Below are 17,942 nucleotides of genomic sequence, written 5' to 3'. Positions count from 1 at the left end.
ATCATTCAGTATGAAACCCAGAAACACTCTCCCTCCACCCAGCTGGGCTGGACCCAGCAGTGTTCCAATCAGTAAAGGTGGGTTATTTAGAATTTGACATAGCTGGCTAAGTCAGGGAGGACAGGAAAGCAAAGGGCCTTCAATGATGTAACATCCACCTAGCTAAGAACACCCACCTCAACCTCTACAACTAAATGCATATGAATAAAGTACAGAGAAAATATTCCCCCTGTATACAAAGGCACGTCCAAATGTCTGTAACCCAGTCAAGCCTAATGTATACCTCCTGAGAGAACGCCTAAAAATATTTAATGGCTTAGGAATATTTTTAGCTTTCATCTGTTGAAAAAAAAAGATGTCAAGCCTAGAAAGACCAGGAAAAAGCGAGTATCATGAGACTTAGGAATATTTTTAGCTTCTTTCATAGAAAAAAAAAATGTTAAGCCTAGAAAGACCAGGAAAAAGCGAGTATCAAGAAGAAACTGGTATTAAAGCCATACCAAATCCCATGTCAAACATGCGATCTGCTTCATCAAACACAAGGTAAGAGACCCTTTGAAGATTGGTAGCTTTCTTCTTCACATGATCAATCAGTCGACCCTATAATATCCAGAAAATAAATAGTAAGTATAATTAAAGGCATTTACAAGAACTTTCTATAATTGTGTTCCTGGCAAAAGTGCTAATAATCCAGTTGTAGACTGTAAGACACTGGGTCTGAGAGCCTTGGACTTCATGCACTACAGAGCATAAAAGAACAGAAAAACTAAAAACCTAATTGTGGTAAAATGGCCAGAACTATTTTCTTAGGTATTTTAAAATGACCTAGTTTAAAACCTTATTGGTGGGTTTTATTGCTTAGACTATACTCTTCTAGGCAATTCTGACTGTATTCCAGGTATCTTTCTGCTTCTTGATGCTCTCAGGAACCACGGATCCATTTTCTAAGAGAGCATTAAAAACAAAACAAAAACGATTTAAAACAGAGGAGAATTTATACCTATTAATCTTAATGGATTGTTAATCTAGTTAGCCAATCAAAATTATACCAAAGCCACAAGCTGTGATCTATCAGAGTATTCTCGACCCTGCTATACCACATTTTAGGGGGCATGCCATTCAATAACTAACCCTTTTCCATACCAGGAGTGGCTGAGGAGCCACTTAAATCCAAGACATACTTACTGGGGTACACACAACAATCTCTGCCCCTTCCTGAAGGGCCTTGGCCTGCTCCCACATGCTCCCTCCTCCATACACGGCCACTGATCGAAGATTATACGCTTTCCCAAACCGCTTACATTCTGCATGGATCTGCAAAGTTGTTGACGTAACGACATAAACAAACCATGAGACTGACAAATACCTGTTACTACTCAAAAGTGAGTTCTGATAAATGAACCATTAACACATACATCCAAACAGGTTATCTATAATCTGGATTATTCATTTCTTTTACTTTTGTTCCTGACCTTGTCATTACCGTTCTACCCAAACAAAATGAAAACCCAGGAAGAAAACAAGAACAATTTCCATGTGTTTTTTTCTCTTAAAACAGTGATTTTTAGGGAAATGTATTTCATTACATAGAAGATACATAACAATACTTCCCAAAAATTTCCTGGTAGCACAACATGACTGTACTTACTGGCACTGAACTACACACTTTAAAAAATGATTAAAATTATAAAATTTTATGTTCATTTCACCACATTTTTTAAGAAAGTTCCCTGAGGCACCTGGGTGGCTCAGTCGGTTAGGTGTCTGACTTTGGCTCACGTCATGATCTCACAGTTCGTGAGTTCAAGCCCCGTGTCAGGCAAGCCCCACGTCAGCTATCAGGCTGATAGTACAGATAGTACAGGCTGCTCTGGAGCCTCTGCCCCTTCTGTCTCTGCCTCTCCCTTACTCTAAATAAACATATTTTTAAAATGAGTAAATAAAAAATAAAATAACGAAAAGTTTCCCAGTTAATTCTACCCAATTGACCGGCTAGTCTCACATGAGTTCACATATACAAGGGGGCATTCTACACCAAGTACATACCTGCTGGCAAAGCTCCCTAGTAGGACACACAATCACTGCAATTGGTCCATCACCTGGTTCCAGTTCCTTCTGGTCCATTATATGAATCAACATGGGCCAGATAAAGGCCGCAGTTTTTCCGCTGCCTGTTTTGGCAATACCAATCATGTCTCTACCACTTAATGCCACAGGCACACCCTAGAGAAAAAATATAGTCACTCTAAACTCAAAAATTTTGAAGATGTACTGAAGGAAATCCTGGGGAAATCAAGGACATTCCTTTCCAAGGGAACAAAAATAACCTGATGGGTTATGCACACTGTCTATAAATTAACAAGGAATACCAGCATTTCCATAAACCTCCTGATTTATAGGAAATAATATTATCATTCTTCTCATGTGGATCAGCCACCACTTACAAAATATGAATGACTATATTTTGCTTGAGATACAGAAATGAAAACTTGCAACTTACACTGTAAGTGGGTTGCTAAAATTAAAATTTCCCCATGAGAAGGTACTAACTTACTCATCCACATACAGAAAATTCTCATATTCAGTACAGGAATGAATAAATTCCATATATGAATGGAAAACAAGTTATTACTTCTAGTTACAGAAGTGAGAATTTTCAAGTCAAAGACAAAGGAATCCTAGTCACTGACAGTGCTATATTTGTCTACACACAAATCTTTTATCGTTTAGGCCCAATGAATGGTTTTCTTCAGGTCGTTATTTTCAAGATGATTATCAGATACAAAAGAGTATTTCCCAGACCTTTTAGCAAGATCATAGGATGGTAAATAATTCACTTCTGCTCTTTAATTTTTAAAGATTTCAAAAATACTCTTGGATTTCATGTACGTTCCTTTTTCCCCCCTTAATTAAAGCAAAAGACTGAGCCAAAGAAGAAATATTTAGACACCTTTCCACATCAATCTAATTCTGGACCAAATGCTGGTTTACTGCTTTGTCTTGTTTGTAAAATAAGTATGGTCACTGGATATCATTCTACTTTGTTTTTCTTTCATTATGTTTTACTTACCTGGCACTGTATTGGAGTCGGTTGTGTGTACTCAGATTTACGAATCTGGTGCATAAGTTGTTCATCAAACCCAAAATGAGCAAAACTACTTCCTGGTCTAGGAGGTGCAGCACCAGAGACCTAGAGATAGAGACAACTCCCAGGAATGACTCATACTTCAAAATAAGCAGCATTGGAAGCTCAACAGTGTTTACCTGTATCTTGTCTTGTACTTAGCTTGAGTATAAAGGGAAAATACAAGTCTGTGGTCAAACACATACACTGAAAAGGTAGAACTCAAATAATAATGGATCTAAAACCTCACATAAAAACTCCATGTTAAATATTCCCAAAATAATTTTCATATGATTTAAAATGATTAAGTGCCTATTTGCAATGACATGGATGGAGCTAAAGTGTATTATGCTAAGCGAAATAAGTCAGAGAAAGATAAACACTCATAGGTGGAATTTAAGAAATAAAACAGATGAAAATAGGGGGAGGAAGGAAAAGATAAACAGAGAAGGGAGACAAACCATAAGAGATTCTTCTCTATAGAGAACAAACTGAGGGCTGCTGGAGAGAAGGTGGGGGGTGTGGAGGATGGACTAAATGGGTGGTGTGCATTAAGGAGGGCACTTGTTGGGATGAGCAATGGGTGTTATATATAAGTGATGAATCACTATATTCTACTCCCGAAACCAATTTGACACTATAGGTTAACTAACTTGAATTTAAATAAAATCTTGGAAGGAAAAAAAACAACAGATAAACTAGAAAAGATATTTGAAAAAAATTTAAAAAATCATTAAGACCCTAGAAAGCTCTTAAATCAAGCTTAATTATAAGAAATAAAAAATATTGCTCAACGAACGGGGAAAAGACATGAATACTTTTTATTGTCATTCTGCATTAACTACTAACCAGATGGTAGAAAAAAATTAAAAAACGAAAAGTGCCTATGAGCTCCACGTAGGACTTGTCTGTACACACTGGATACAATCTACTGTCTTCAGTTTTAGTTCCGCCTAAAGAGTTAGTGTCCTAGTAAATGATGGTCCACAGCCACTGAGGCACACTGTTCAAACTACCCAGATGAAGAATGGGGTTTATAATCTCCTTTTTGCCTTGCAATGCTTCTAATACTGCTATGTCTAATCAGGATTTCACTTAAAAGGTGTTTTTTTTTTTTTTTGCAGGGGCAGGGGAGGTTAGCCTTGGAAAATAGATTAATGCGTGCATATGCATACATCCTCTCTGGGAAAACAGAAGTTCAAACATCGCATAGAAACTGCTAAGGCAGATACAGGCCAGAAAGCTGTCGGCACCAGAGTAGACATTACTGAATTATCTCAGTATTTCACTGAACTAACATGTAGCAGTGCCTAAATAATGTGGTCAACATGCAAGCCAAAGCTCTTTGGCAGACATCTTAAAACTATTACTCTTAAATCAGTGCATATTTTAAGGTGTTAATTTCTTCTTCTAATTTATTTAAACATATGCTACATATAATTTGAGTAGACCTTAATTTTAAAAATCCTAGGACCCCACATATTGTTTGCATCTATTAATCTTGTTGCCTCTTCCTGAAGATAAGACTCTTAGCCTTCATTTCCAGTCCACCCAACATAGTTCCTAGCACACTGTACTCACTGCAGAATTACTTACTGATTTTAAGGTCACAATGACTTACTATTCCAACACAACATACAAAACTGAATACATACTCGTGCGTGTTGCATTTAAGATATAACAATTCTATCCTAAAATAGGTGGAAGATTAAAACAGTAAAATCAAGACACAGGAGCCTCTCTCAAAGATAGTCCAAGGACCATTAGAAAAGGTTATTTTAGTTTGAGTAAGCAATAATACTAACCCCAAACTAATTGATATAAGAATATCTGCCTTCATGGTTGACTTACCCGAAGATTGAGCTTATGACGGAGATCTATTAGCTGCTGAGGGGTAAGGTTGGTTATCTCTTCATGCTCGTTGTAAAAATTTTTTTCAAATGGTGGATAGTCAATCTGCAGGTCCAATTATTCAAAGTTAGTCTAGAATTCAAGAGTCAATCCTGTAAGTTTTATTTTAATGCAAAAATAACCTTTTACACATATTACACAACTAAAACCTTAACCAACTAGTGAGGACAAAAGAATTCTTATTCATGACACACATCCCAAATGTATAGTATCTTTTCCTATATTCATTTTCAATATAAACACCAATGTACTTCCTAAAGACACTCTTAAAGGATACCTCAGATCAGAACAACCCTGATGCAGACTAAGGAATCTACAATGCCAAAGGCCTCAGAAGACAAATATTTTAAGGACATTACAGCCTATTACATTTAAATATATGTTTTGGAATAAGCTGTTCTCATAGCTCTAGCATTTAAAAACATTACTAATATGTCCTTTGAGGAGAGCTCTGCCTTCAGAGGGAGTTCTACTCTTTTAAAAACATGAAACTCTATATAACTTTTAAAAATTGTATGGCTAAGCATTTCCTATTCCAAAGAGAGAAGAAGTCATTCCTGACACTCTTTTCATTAACTTGTTGTACTGGGACTATAAAAATAGGCATATCAGGGGTGCCTGGGTGGCTTGGTTAAGCGACTGACTTCGGCTCAGGTCAATGTCTCATGGTTGGTGGGTTCAAGCCCCACACTGGGCTCCGTGCTAACAGCTGCTCAAAGCTTAGAGCCTGCTTCGGATTCTGTGTCTCTCTCTCTCTCTCTCTCTCTCTCTGCCCCTCCTCCACTGACACTGTTTCTCTCAAAAATAATTAAAAAAATAATTTAAAAAAAAGGCATTATCACCACTTACGAATTTGGCTACCTGATTCTCTTTAATCACATAATAGACCTACAATAAAATATTAATTCTGGATGCAGCCTAAAGTTTGTCTTTGCATGGTATTACCAACATATTAATAGAATCTTTTGGAATGCTCCTCACAATGCTGTACTGAGCTGTAACAGGATGTTCTTCAGTTCTCTTTATCAGAATGGAAGCTTCATGAGGGCAAGAACTCTTGTTCACAAATTTTACATACAAATATGTAATTTTTTGGGGGGCATGGGTGGCTTAGTCGGTTAAGCATCCAGCTTTGGCTCAGGTCATGATCTCACGGTTTATGGGTTCGAGCCCCGCATCAGGCTCTGTGCTGATAGCTAGCTCAGAGCCTGGAGCTTGCTTCAGATTCTGTTATCTCCCTCTCTCTCTGACCCTCCCATGTGCACGCTGCCTCTCTCTCTCTCAGAAATAAATAAAACATTTAAAAATATAAAAATAAATAAAAAACCAAATATGTAATTTTTTGTATACGGGTATGAAATGAATAGAGTAATAAATGTACAAACAAATACATGACATGAATGTGAAGAAAGCTACTTATAGGCAGAAAGGTTATTCTTTCCGTACTGCCTGTCTCTCCGAGCAGGCTGCCCACACTACATGAGAACAACAGTGGGCCACCCCAGCATGACGGTGAGGTTTGAGAGCTTCATCAAGGATCTCAAACATCTTATGAGATGATTATTTCAAGTGCTTATCTAGTCTTCCTTAGTGGACTGTCATCCTTTGTCATAGATGCTTCCTCCCATATCAGTCTCACATACTTAGTTTCATCTGCCACATGTAAAATACCAAGGCATTATTTGGTAGCATCTGTGCAAAAGGAAATATTTCAAAAATTGAATCCATACTCTAGCCTAGACCAGTCGTTCTCAAACTTTTTCGTCTCAGGCGCCCTCAAAAACACAAAGAGCTTTTGCTTGTGTGGGTTTCATGCACTGATATTTACCATATTAAAACTAATACTGAGAAATGTCTTTTAAGATGTATTCATTTGAGAATACCCTCATTATATTTTAACATAAAAGCTTTAATTTTTAAAAAGTCATAGCCTTGTTTTGCATTGTTACAAATCTCTCTTTTTTAAGGTTTTATTTAAGTGATCTTAATCTCTACACCCAATATGGGGCTCAAATTCACAACCCAGAGATCAAGAGTCAGATGCTCTACCTACTTAAAAGAAATTGGTTCTTACTCTATTGAGATCATCGCAGCATATTGCTTTGATTGAAGCCTATGAGGAAAATCTGGCCTCACAAACACGTAATTGGAAAGGGAAGAGAGTACTAATCTTTTCAAATTATTGTGGATTTTTACTCTTTGATAGTATACTAAGAGTTGGTAAGTGTTCACTTTTTTTTAAAATAATGTTTATTTATTTTGAGAAAGAGCAGGGCAGAAGCACAGAGAGAGAGAATCCCAAGCAGGCTCCATGATCAGCTTGAGGAGTCCGACGTGGGGCTTGATCTCACGACCTGAGCTGATATCAAGAGTTGAGCTTAAGTGAGCCACTCAGGCACTCCTGAAAATTCTTTGGACTTTGTGGACTCCCTGAACAGATCCTTCTAGGAGTCCCTGGACCACACTGTGAGAACCAGTGTCCTAGACCTAGACCCTAAGGCATGCAAGGTCTAGTCTGATATTTAACCTGAATGAAATACCAATTTTTTTCAAGTGGATATACCAGAATCCTCATTCTTTTTTCCTGACCTAAGGATGCTAGAATTCCTAGTTCCACTTTGAAGACACAGCTTTTCACCTGCCCCAGATCTGAGAGAAACAAGACTTACAGTAATTAGAAAACATAAGTGGATTCAAGGGCCCATTTTGAAAGGTAGACGATGGTCTGGAAAACAAGTATAATTGCCTGAAAAAAATTCTTAGCCTAAAATCGAATGGGAGCAAATGATTCAGCTGTACTTTTAAAAACAGCAGAGACTACAAAGCCTCAACCATTCAGTCACTTTTGGACTCAACCACAGAGCAGACATGAGAAGATCCCGAAGAACAAATATTTTCATGACATAAGGAGTATGAATCAGGATTACTAAGATATTGCAAAAACCTAACATTAAAGCTAAAGAGAATTATCAGCTTTTGAAATGAGAATCAAATTCAGCAAGAAACACCATACCTCTGAATGATCAATGGGAGGAAGAGGATCAATGATTTTTTTGGAAGGTGCAATTGGATTTCCATCACTATCATATTCCAGATTATCTTCTTCTTCCTCCTGAACCACACCAGCAGTTGGATTCTCTGCCATGTACCGAAAATAAGCTTCCTGCAGGAAAGCACAACAACATAATCATATCCAAATACAACAAAGAACATTTCTGCTCCTGTAATTGGTGCACACAGTGTACCAGATGACTGCACAGTTTAAATACCTACCAAATAAGGCAAGACTTTTTTACTAGCAATGATTCCTTTAACAATAGCAGTATTCACAGGGACAATCAGAAAAAATGAATGCGACAGTCAGTACTACACAATGATTTAACTCATTTAACAAGAAGCTTTACAAATCTGTCTGTCCCACAGGCTTCCAGGGTTGGGGTGTCTACCTAACCTGCCCAGAGCTGTGGAACACATGCTGTGGATTTGCCACTCCAAGTTTGGAAGCTGACACTGATTAGAAGGGTCGCAAACCTGGAAAGGGCTAGTGCTCACTCTGGTTCCCTTCTCACCATCCCACAACTGAACATTGAGGAAAAAAATACTAAAGGACAGTAAATTAATGTTCCATCTTGAAATACAAGAATCACAAACAGACCCTTAGAAAGAGGTAGTGGTTAGATGTTGCTAGAGGCCATCAGTAGATCCCATTACTTCTTGATTTAGCAGTATAAACATTAATTTTGAAAAAAAAAATCAAGCTGAATAAAGCTCATGATTTGTTTTTGATGTCCTAGTTGATCAAAAATTCCATCTTCAACATGGGGGAAAGCCATGTGAATTTTTCTATTACCAACTAGTCATACATGTAGAAAAGAAGCAACGAATGGCCATTTTAGTGAAGGCAAGCTCTAGCTTGTCCCCAGGATAGACTTTGTGGGGTAAAAATAAAAGATAGAAATACTGCATAGGAACTCACTTGGTCATCTTCCTCTTCAATGTCATCTCGAATACCCCTGGAAAAACAAGCGGAGAAACAAACTTCCCTGCAAATGTTCCACATACCCAGCTCCACACTTATAGCAGATCAGTGTTGAATTCCATACAGTAGCACAGGAACACTCAACACTAACAATAACAAAGCAGCAATAAGCACACTGTAAACTATCCATCCATCATACATGTGTGGCTTCACTCTAGAAGCTGCAGTTTGGATGGGATGATATGGTACCCCTAGAAACATCAATTTCTAATGAAGATAAGGAGTAAAACTTTTGAAGATAGATACCCAAGGATCCTGGCCTTGTCAACCCTATACGACAAACACAATGCAGTTGTGAAATGCATTTTAAAAAGCAAACTGCATTTTATTAAAAAACAAAACAGAAACAAAAACAAAACCTTCTCTATTTGGTAGACACTAAAAAAAATGTCACAGTTTTAATGTTCCCCAGAGTTTCTAGCTCTGGAGTGCTGGATTTAGCCAAAATCCTTGGGGACAGAGAAAAACTATCTCAATTCTTTTGTAACTTTGGTACTAAAACTCCTTAACAGTTCCCATGGAGAAGGGGGCCATCACCACTTGCAGCGCCTGTCAGGAGCTACAGAAAGTACGGTTGCTAAGTTCCCACAACCATGTCTTTCTAATCAGACCTTCTGCGTAATCTAGAGCACTTGCTGTTCTCAAGGCAAGCAACATCACCAGTGCAGGGCAGCCGGAAGAGGGTCCAACACACAGTAAGCACCAAAGAGAGGGCTGAACCTCCATATGGCACAGGAACCTTGGGGAGGGCTTGAGGCAGTCCGGGAAATCCAACCACGACTACCTGTGCCTGGTAGCAAAAGCCTTAGGAGGAGTGTATTCAGCAAGGGAAAGAGGAGAATTCTCCTTCCCAGAAAATCAGGTATTTCAAGTTCTGATTAGTTGCTAAAGCAGGATATCACTCTTTAAGTAAACCAAGTTATGTCATTTATTAACATACCTTTTTATGACAATAATCACTATCACACCTCATAGTCAATCATATATGCATTAACCTATTTTATATTAATTATGGGACAAAACTCAGAACAATGGGCCCAAACTTTAGTAATTATACTCTCTTAACTCCTACTGTAATTCACTCTTGTATCTACTAAAAAACTATTTAAAATTAAACACCAGATACTATTCTACAAAAAGAATGCTTATTATTGCAAATGCAAGACTTTTGTGATCTCTATTACCTACGGAAATAATATTCAAGATATAGGAGTAACTTCAAGTCAAGACAATTGTGTGTTTTAATTTTTCTCTATAAACTCTGGAGGAATAAGCTTTGCAATACATTAGCATTTTTCACGTAACCTTTGTGAGGGAGAAGAAAACAACTTACTTTACGTTTTTTCTTTCCTTGTCTTTTTCTTCAAGCCTCTTCATGTCTCTAGCTGCCTGATCCTAATGAAACAAAAAGTTGTATGGAATCATATCCACTGAAAACATTACAAGGGAGATTATTTTATAAAGAATTTTTAGATCTGAACAAATGCCATCACAGTTTTGGGCTATTTTGACAATTATATCCTGATGCAATCAAATGGCACTTTTGACATTTTTTAAAATGTTTATTTATTTTGAAAGAGAGGGAGAAAGCAGGGCAGGGGCAGAGAGAGAGAGAGAGAAAATCCCAACCAGGCTCCGTGCTGTTAGTGCAGAGCCTGACATGGAGCCTGAACTCACAAACTGTGAGAGCTTGACCTGAGCCGAAATCAAGAGTCAGACACTTAACCAACTAAGCCATCCAGGTGCCCCAATAAGTATTTTTTCAAAGAGAAATACCTAAATTTTCTAAAACCTTGGCTATACATGGATTGCATTACATACATGGGAAAATTAGAAAAAAATACTTGATTGGTTACGGTTTACAAAAATGGGGGCACCTGAGTACCTCAGTCAGTTAAGCGTCCAACTTCGGCTCAGGTCATGATCTCGCGGTTCCTGGATTTGAGCCCCACGTCGGGCTCTGTGCTGACAGCTAGCTCAGAACCTGGAGACTGTTTCGGATTCTGTATCTCCCTCTCTCTCTGACCCTCCCCAGCTCACGCTGTCTCTCTCTCAGAAATAAAAAAACATTAAAAAGATAAAAAAATAAAAAATGAATTGTGGCTGTTAAAAGGCCTTAAATTCAGGCAAATTAGCTTTTCTAAAAGTATAGCTTAAGACCTTTTACATCAGGGGCGCCTGGGTGGCTTAGTCGGTTAAGCGTCCGACTTTCGCTTAGGTCATGATCTCGCGGTTCGTGGGTTCGAGCCCCGCGTCGGGCTCTGTGCTGACTGCCAGCTCAGAGCCTAGAGCCTGTTTCAGTCTGTGACTCCCTCTCTCTCTGACCCTCCCCTGCTCACGCGGTCTCTCTCTCTCTCTCCTAGAAATAAATAAAAAATTAAAAAAAAAAAAAAACAACCTGCAAATTTCTGGATGTGACTTTGGAAAGACTGTTCTCAACCTGGGGTGATACTGCCCTTGGTGGACATTTGGCAATGTCTGGAGACATTTCTGGTTGCTTCTGTGGGGGGAAGTGGGGAGCAGGAGGGGGTGTTACCAGATCTCGTGGACAGAGGCCACAGATGCTGATAAACATCCTACAATATACAGGACAGCCCCCACAACAAATTATCACACCCCAAATGCCAAGTCCTGCGGTTGGGAAAACACTGCTCTGAACCTACCAAACCAGAATCCTTGGAGATGAAGTTAAATGCATGTACTTTACATATTTCACAGGTAATTCCTATATACAGCAAATTGATAATCACTGCTCTAACTCTCTGTATTGTACATATGAAAATCAAGGTCAGAAGAATTAAGTAATTTTCCCTAAGGTTACACACATCCTGCACTGTTGTTTCTTGATTTAAAAAACTGTCATTAACTATAACCTAGCATGGTCAAGTGTTCTATCTAATCAAATGTTCCTAATAAAGAGGAGTTGTTCGAAAATAAAATACTACATACAAACAAATCTACTTTTCAAGGAACTGAGACACATACAAAATACTCAATGTAACATAAGGAAAGGGCCACAAACAAAGCACATATTTTTTTTAAGCCCACATAAATCTTTTTTGTGAAACATTGGCAAAAAATAAATCATCTTGAGATCAAATACTAGAAAAGCTTACACTTTCCAGAAAAGATTAATGCAATACTGTAGCAACAACACTCTCTGCAAGATGACAATATCCAATCTCTCTGTCCTAAAATCACCAAAACCCCTTCTGATACTATACCAAAAAACACCCAAAAGAATGATACCATATCAAAAAGATTTATCCTCCTACAGCTTCAACTACTTGAAATGAATGCCAAGCAGGAGAAACTGGGCCATTCTTGGATACTTCCACTCAAAAAGAGTTACACCAACTTGCACTACTAAAAATTAAATCTGAATTTAAACTGAGAAAAATCAAGAAATGATTTCTTGATTTTTCTCATTCAATACTAGCAATTGCAAGATATAACAAGAAAGAGCCCTCTGGGAAATGTCCATTATCTCAAGAAGGTGGGGGAGAAAAACATGGAAGACACCCCAAAATGACAAAACATTTATTGCCTTCACTTGCAGAGAGAATCATGTTACAAAGCACATGAAAGTTCTGAATAGTTTTGGTGTTATGGCGGAAATACAGTGCTACAAGAACTCGGATACAGAATGACACAGCAGAAAGAATGTGGGATTTGGAACTGATTCCAAAAAGTGCATACTCTTTAAGAGGCAAGTAACTGGGAGTTATTCTAAATCAAAGATGGGAAACTGAGTGATGGGTACCAATCTGACAACTGGTAGGAAGTAAACCAGGATACGAAAAGTTGTTTCTCTAGATACAGACATGTTTTGCTTTCACTTTAACAATCAGGAATATTCTAAAGCAGCAAGCTGTAATTTTTCATGTATCACATGGCCCTGAGTCTTTTATTTTCTGGTATTTGATAAGAGGCCTAAGCTCAGAAAAATATTTCTCCACTATAAGAAAACTACAACACAAGTGTGATGATAAATGGTTTTAAGTGACAGCCTCAAAGTCAAGAAGATAAAACAGACTGATAGACTAAGGTGAACTAGAAAAAGCCCTATCTAGAGCAGGCAATGATTTGCTCAGCACCAGCCTATTTTTGCCATGCAAGAATGCAGGCTTAGTACTGCCACAGTGTCCACTTCTCAAGAGTCTGAACTTTTATTAATTTTTTAAAATGTTTTTATGTATTTCTTTTTTTTTTTTTTTTTAAATGTTTTATTTATTTTTAGGAGAGAGAGAGAGACAGCATGAGCAGGGGAGGGTCNCCCTGTTTTTATGTATTTCTGAGAGAGAGAGAGAGAGAGAGAGAGATCGTGAGCAGGGAGGGCAGGGTCAGAGAAAGAGGGAGGTACAGAATCCGAAGCAGGCTCCAGGCCCTGGGCTAGCTGTCAGCACAGAGCCCGACACAGGGCTTAAACCCATGAACCGTGAGATCATGACCCGAGCCGAGGTCAGACGCTTAACTGACTGAGCCACCCAGGTGTCCCAAGAGTCTGAACTTTTAGACGAAATCTCCTGATCTTAAAAATTCTGGCCCACATGTTTAAAAAGCAGTATGTGGGCCAAACAAAAATATCTATATTGGATGCCCTCCTCCCTCCTTTCTTAGAAACAAGATCTGGCCGACGACTTAGGTTACGAGTAACTGAGAAACCTGGAAGGACTTTATTTCATAAGCAGCAAAGTGACAGTTTTTAAGAGGAATAACACCGTCAACAACATGCTTTAGTCTAATTACTCTGTTTCTGTGTACCACATAAACGGGAAAACAGACAGCCTAAGACGGAGAAAATGTAGACTAGGCAAGAGGTAATCAAAGTGTAAAGCAGGCTCATTAGAGTAGAAGCAGAAAGGATTAGATGCAAAACATACTACAAAGATTAACAGAACTTGCCAAATGAGGGGAAAGGTAGCATGGTTTACTGGAAAGAGCTGGGCTCTCAGGACTACTGAGCAAGAAAAAATAGGGTCCCAGCTCTACCATGCAGCACCAATGGGATTTGGGGCAAGAGATCTTGTCCCAAGGGTTCAGTTTATAATCTTACTAGTTAAAAAACATTTCCATGTATTTTTTCTGCCAATCCCCATTATTTTGAGGATTAAATGAAGTAAGTCATCAACAAGTTTGATTGTCTGGCATTAACAGGAATATGTAAGACAAAGATCTGGTTGAGGAAGAAAAGATGCCAGGGGGACACCATGTAAAAATGGCCAATATGTTTTAGAAAAGCAGAGCTGAAACCAAAGAGAAACTGGAACTAAAGACATGAATTCTTCACACAGACGTTAAGTTTTAGAACTAGATGAGGTCATCAGGAATGTGTAAAGAGTGAAAATAGCAAATCTATATAGAGAACTGTAGGAATAATATTTGAGAAACTGGAAGAGGATCATAACAGTAACAGTCAGATAGGTGATGATATATTTTTTGGTACGATGATATGGTAGTTATGTTTTTTAAGTGTTACAGAGATGCAGAAGTACAAATGGATGAAATGGTACATCTGAGATTTACTTTAAAATAATCTAAAAGAGGGGATTAGATAACACAAGATTGGCGAAAAGTTGTTCACTGATAAAGCAGGGTGAAAGGCACGTTATTCTTTTATATGTGTTTGAAATTTTTCATAATAAAAAGTAAACAAATACAAAAGTCAGAGAGGTGGGAGAAAAAGGACAAAATGCAAAATCACAGAAGCCTAGTGAGAAGAGTTTTAAGAAGGAAGTAGTTACAAGTTTCAGTTTCTACAGGGAGGTCATAGATGCTGATACTGATAATAAGAAGTAAACATTAAAAGTNAAAAAAAGTTTAAAAAAAAAAGTTTAACTGCCTTACATAAATATGTACTTAATAAATTAACACTGAATGAAATGATGTCCATTCCATTTAAGAATATACAAAGAGGGGTGCCTGGGTGGCTCAGTNCTCCCTCCCAGAAAAAAAAAAAAAATTAAAAAAAAAAAAAAAAAGAATATACAAAGAAATATTAAAACAAAACACACACACAAATCTTGAGCTACCCTAATTTTTAGGCACCGATCATCTCTGAAGATGCTACAGGGCATGTGGATGTATGTTTAAGAAACTACAGGGGCGTCGGGGTAGCTCAGTCGGTTAAGTATCCGACTTCAGCTTAGGTTCTCACAGTTCATGGGTTCAAGCCCCGCGTTGGGCTCTGTGCCAACAGCCAGCTCAGAGCTTGGAGCCTGTTTCAGATTCTGTATCTCCCTCTCTCTCTCTGACCCTCCCTTGCTCATGCTGTCTCTCAGAAATAAATTTTAAAAACATAAAAAAAAAAAAGAAACTACAAAGTAGGAGAGCAAAATTCTTACAAAAAAGGGCCAGAAAACAAATTCTGAAATGACTGAATCACTAGGTTAATTTGATTTATTTCTAACTGCTGAAACTTTGGACAAACAGCCTCGATACTTGCCTCCACTTCAGCCATGAATGCCTCCAAGGGATCATCATCACTGTCAGAATCTGGGGGTTTGGAATGGAACTGCTGGCGGGTAGGTGAGTTTTCAGCAGGAATATAAGGCAAATCAACATTGCTAGAGTCTTCTTCCTCATCTTCAAAATATCTGAAAATTAAAATGCAAGATTAATAAATTAAGTGTTTAATTTAAGATTGGTGGAGGCTTTGCTCAACAGAAATTTTTATTATGGTGTATATATATGTGTGTGCTACTATTAAGAGATCTGAACTCCACATGTTAAATTAGAATCTCCAGGCTTTGGCAAATGACATTAATTATTATTAATATATGCGAAATTCTAATACTACCCCCCCAAAAAGTTAAAAAAAAAAAACCAGTCACACAAATTCTCCCATTTCTAGTGTCTATTCAAATCACATTTCCAGCTCTGTAGGATGAGTTTTCAGTACAAATTTAGTATATCGTTGTTGACTAGATGCAGCAAATATTAGAGTAGATGCTATGGAAAAAATTACTTTTGTATGAAATATTAAAACCCAAGTTTTTTCTTTGTAATCCTTTAAAAACATTTTAGCAATATATTCACAAGGCCAGGTAGGGACTTCAGAAGTTCTGGGCTACTTTCTGAGGACTGACCGAAAACTTATAGAATTAAAACTAAATGTTCAGAGGCACTGGGTGGCTCAGTCGGTTGAGTGCTGGACTCTTGATTTTGGCTCAGGTCATGACCTTACAGTTCCGTGAGTTAAGCACAGAGCTTGCTTGAGGTTCTCCCTTTTTCTGCCCTTCTCCTACTCATGTGCATGCACACATGCTCTCTCCCTCAAAATAAATAAACTTTAAAATAAAATAAATGCTTAATCTAAAATTATTCCCCATACTTCTTAAATATTCAGAAAAAACAACTTCAAAGTCTGTAAAAGTATCCTTCTCTATAGCTCTTTATAAACTAAAACACAACAAAAACACTGTTTAGACTTAACCTCAAAATGAAATAATAATACAACAAAATATTAAATAAATAACAATTGCTGCTTAAAATCTTAAAGCATTTCAGGTCTTCACAGGAATTATTTTAAAAGCTCTAACAACTGTTATGTGCTATACACACACACACATATTCATTTATATAGGTTCATTTAACTAATGAAAAAGTATCCTTGAATTGGTAAATTGCTCTTTAGAATGATCCTTGACTTTGCTAAGTCTTAAACATCTACTTCTGTATTCCTGCAACATACCAGTTTTTAAAAACAACGCTGTGTACTTGAAAAACTCCCACCTCGAATTCTTAATTAAAAAAGGAAAAATCTCAAGCAGGTGACAACCAGGTTGGAAACAAGAGCAGTAAGAGATTTCTTCAGATTAGTAAAAAAAATTATAATCTATAGGAATTAGAGTTCAAACCTTCAAACCCCAGCTTTTATTAACAATCACTTTACCAAGTTAAAAGATAATTGTTAAATATATTTCCTGTAAACTGCTGGCAACAATCTGAATAGACTTTTCTCCCACGTAACAGTTTTCAGACTTGGGAGTTGAGACCAAATGTGTCTCTCTACCAGCTGTGACAACTGCCTGTGTCGTAAAACAACTTACATGGGGCCAATAAAAGACTTCAGTAAAGGCCATCGAAAACCACACGAATTATTTAAAACTCTTCAGTCATATTTAGGTTTCAAGGGCTTCAAATCTTTTTTGGAACAAGGAAAGATAAAAGTAAGCACACAAGCATTATGTTCCTTACAAATGAATAAACTCGACAATTTAACTTATCAGGAACAACACAACTCCGTGGGGATAGCAACTGAAGAAGTCTTATTATTATTTGGGAAACAAATGGTTTCTTCATCTCTGTTTCTGTTGCTGGAATGAGTATCTCAAATCCCAACCTTTGCCAAACTACCAGGATTACCACTTACGCATTTTCTTCATCAAAGTTGGCCCGTTTAGATCCAATTTTGTAGAAAGAAGGGAGCTGTGGTGGAGCTGACTTTCCAAATCCAGAAGAAGAGCTGGTTGCCCCAAAGGCACTGTGGGACTGTTGTGGGAGTTTGGGTTCTTCCTTCTTTCCAGCACTGATGGCAAAACCTCCAAAGCCAAATCCCCTCTTGGTGCCCGGGCCACCTTTATTCCAATTCATGGTGTCAATGACTGATCTGTGAGGAACAAGATACAATAATTATAAATTTTAAAAAAAATTTTTTTTTAAAATTTATTCTTTCTAGGAGAGAGAGAGAGAGAGACAGTGTGAGCAGGGGAGGGTCAGAGAGAGAGGGAGTCACAGACTGAAACAGGCTCCAGGCTCTGAGCTGGCAGTCAGCACAGAGCCTGACGCGGGGCTCGAACCCACAAACGCGAGATCATGACCTAAGCGAAAGTCGGACGCTTAACCGACTAAGCCACCCAGGCGCCC

General features: G+C 37.9%; 1 protein-coding gene across 2 annotated transcripts in view; it reads right to left on the bottom strand.

The window, feature by feature from the left end:
• DDX42 (DEAD-box helicase 42) overlaps positions 1 to 17,942 on the bottom strand; it is a 38,170-nt gene that overhangs the window by 7,789 nt on the left and 12,439 nt on the right. The window contains exons 2-11 of one of the 2 annotated variants that reach the window (XM_077780427.1): positions 17,449 to 17,685; positions 15,520 to 15,670; positions 10,408 to 10,469; positions 9,012 to 9,048; positions 8,049 to 8,198; positions 4,976 to 5,080; positions 3,071 to 3,190; positions 2,047 to 2,223; positions 1,186 to 1,314; positions 501 to 600 (exon numbers count right to left, since the gene is read on the bottom strand). In XM_077780427.1, coding sequence (XP_077636553.1) covers positions 501 to 600; positions 1,186 to 1,314; positions 2,047 to 2,223; positions 3,071 to 3,190; positions 4,976 to 5,080; positions 8,049 to 8,198; positions 9,012 to 9,048; positions 10,408 to 10,469; positions 15,520 to 15,670; positions 17,449 to 17,669 — 1,252 coding nt within the window. In that variant the 5' untranslated portion in view covers positions 17,670 to 17,685. Of the gene's footprint in view, positions 1 to 500; positions 601 to 1,185; positions 1,315 to 2,046; positions 2,224 to 3,070; positions 3,191 to 4,975; positions 5,081 to 8,048; positions 8,199 to 9,011; positions 9,049 to 10,407; positions 10,470 to 15,519; positions 15,671 to 17,448; positions 17,686 to 17,942 lie in introns of those variants that run through there. The other variant, XM_077780428.1, reaches the window with a different exon arrangement.

Source organism: Crocuta crocuta, unplaced genomic scaffold (genome assembly GCF_008692635.1).
Source record: "Crocuta crocuta isolate KB4526 unplaced genomic scaffold, BGI_CrCroc_1.0 scaffold288, whole genome shotgun sequence".
Lineage (NCBI taxonomy): Eukaryota > Metazoa > Chordata > Mammalia > Carnivora > Hyaenidae > Crocuta > Crocuta crocuta.
The sequence above is the reverse complement of the archived record's forward strand: the minus strand, read 5'-3'. Positions and strand labels throughout refer to the sequence as shown.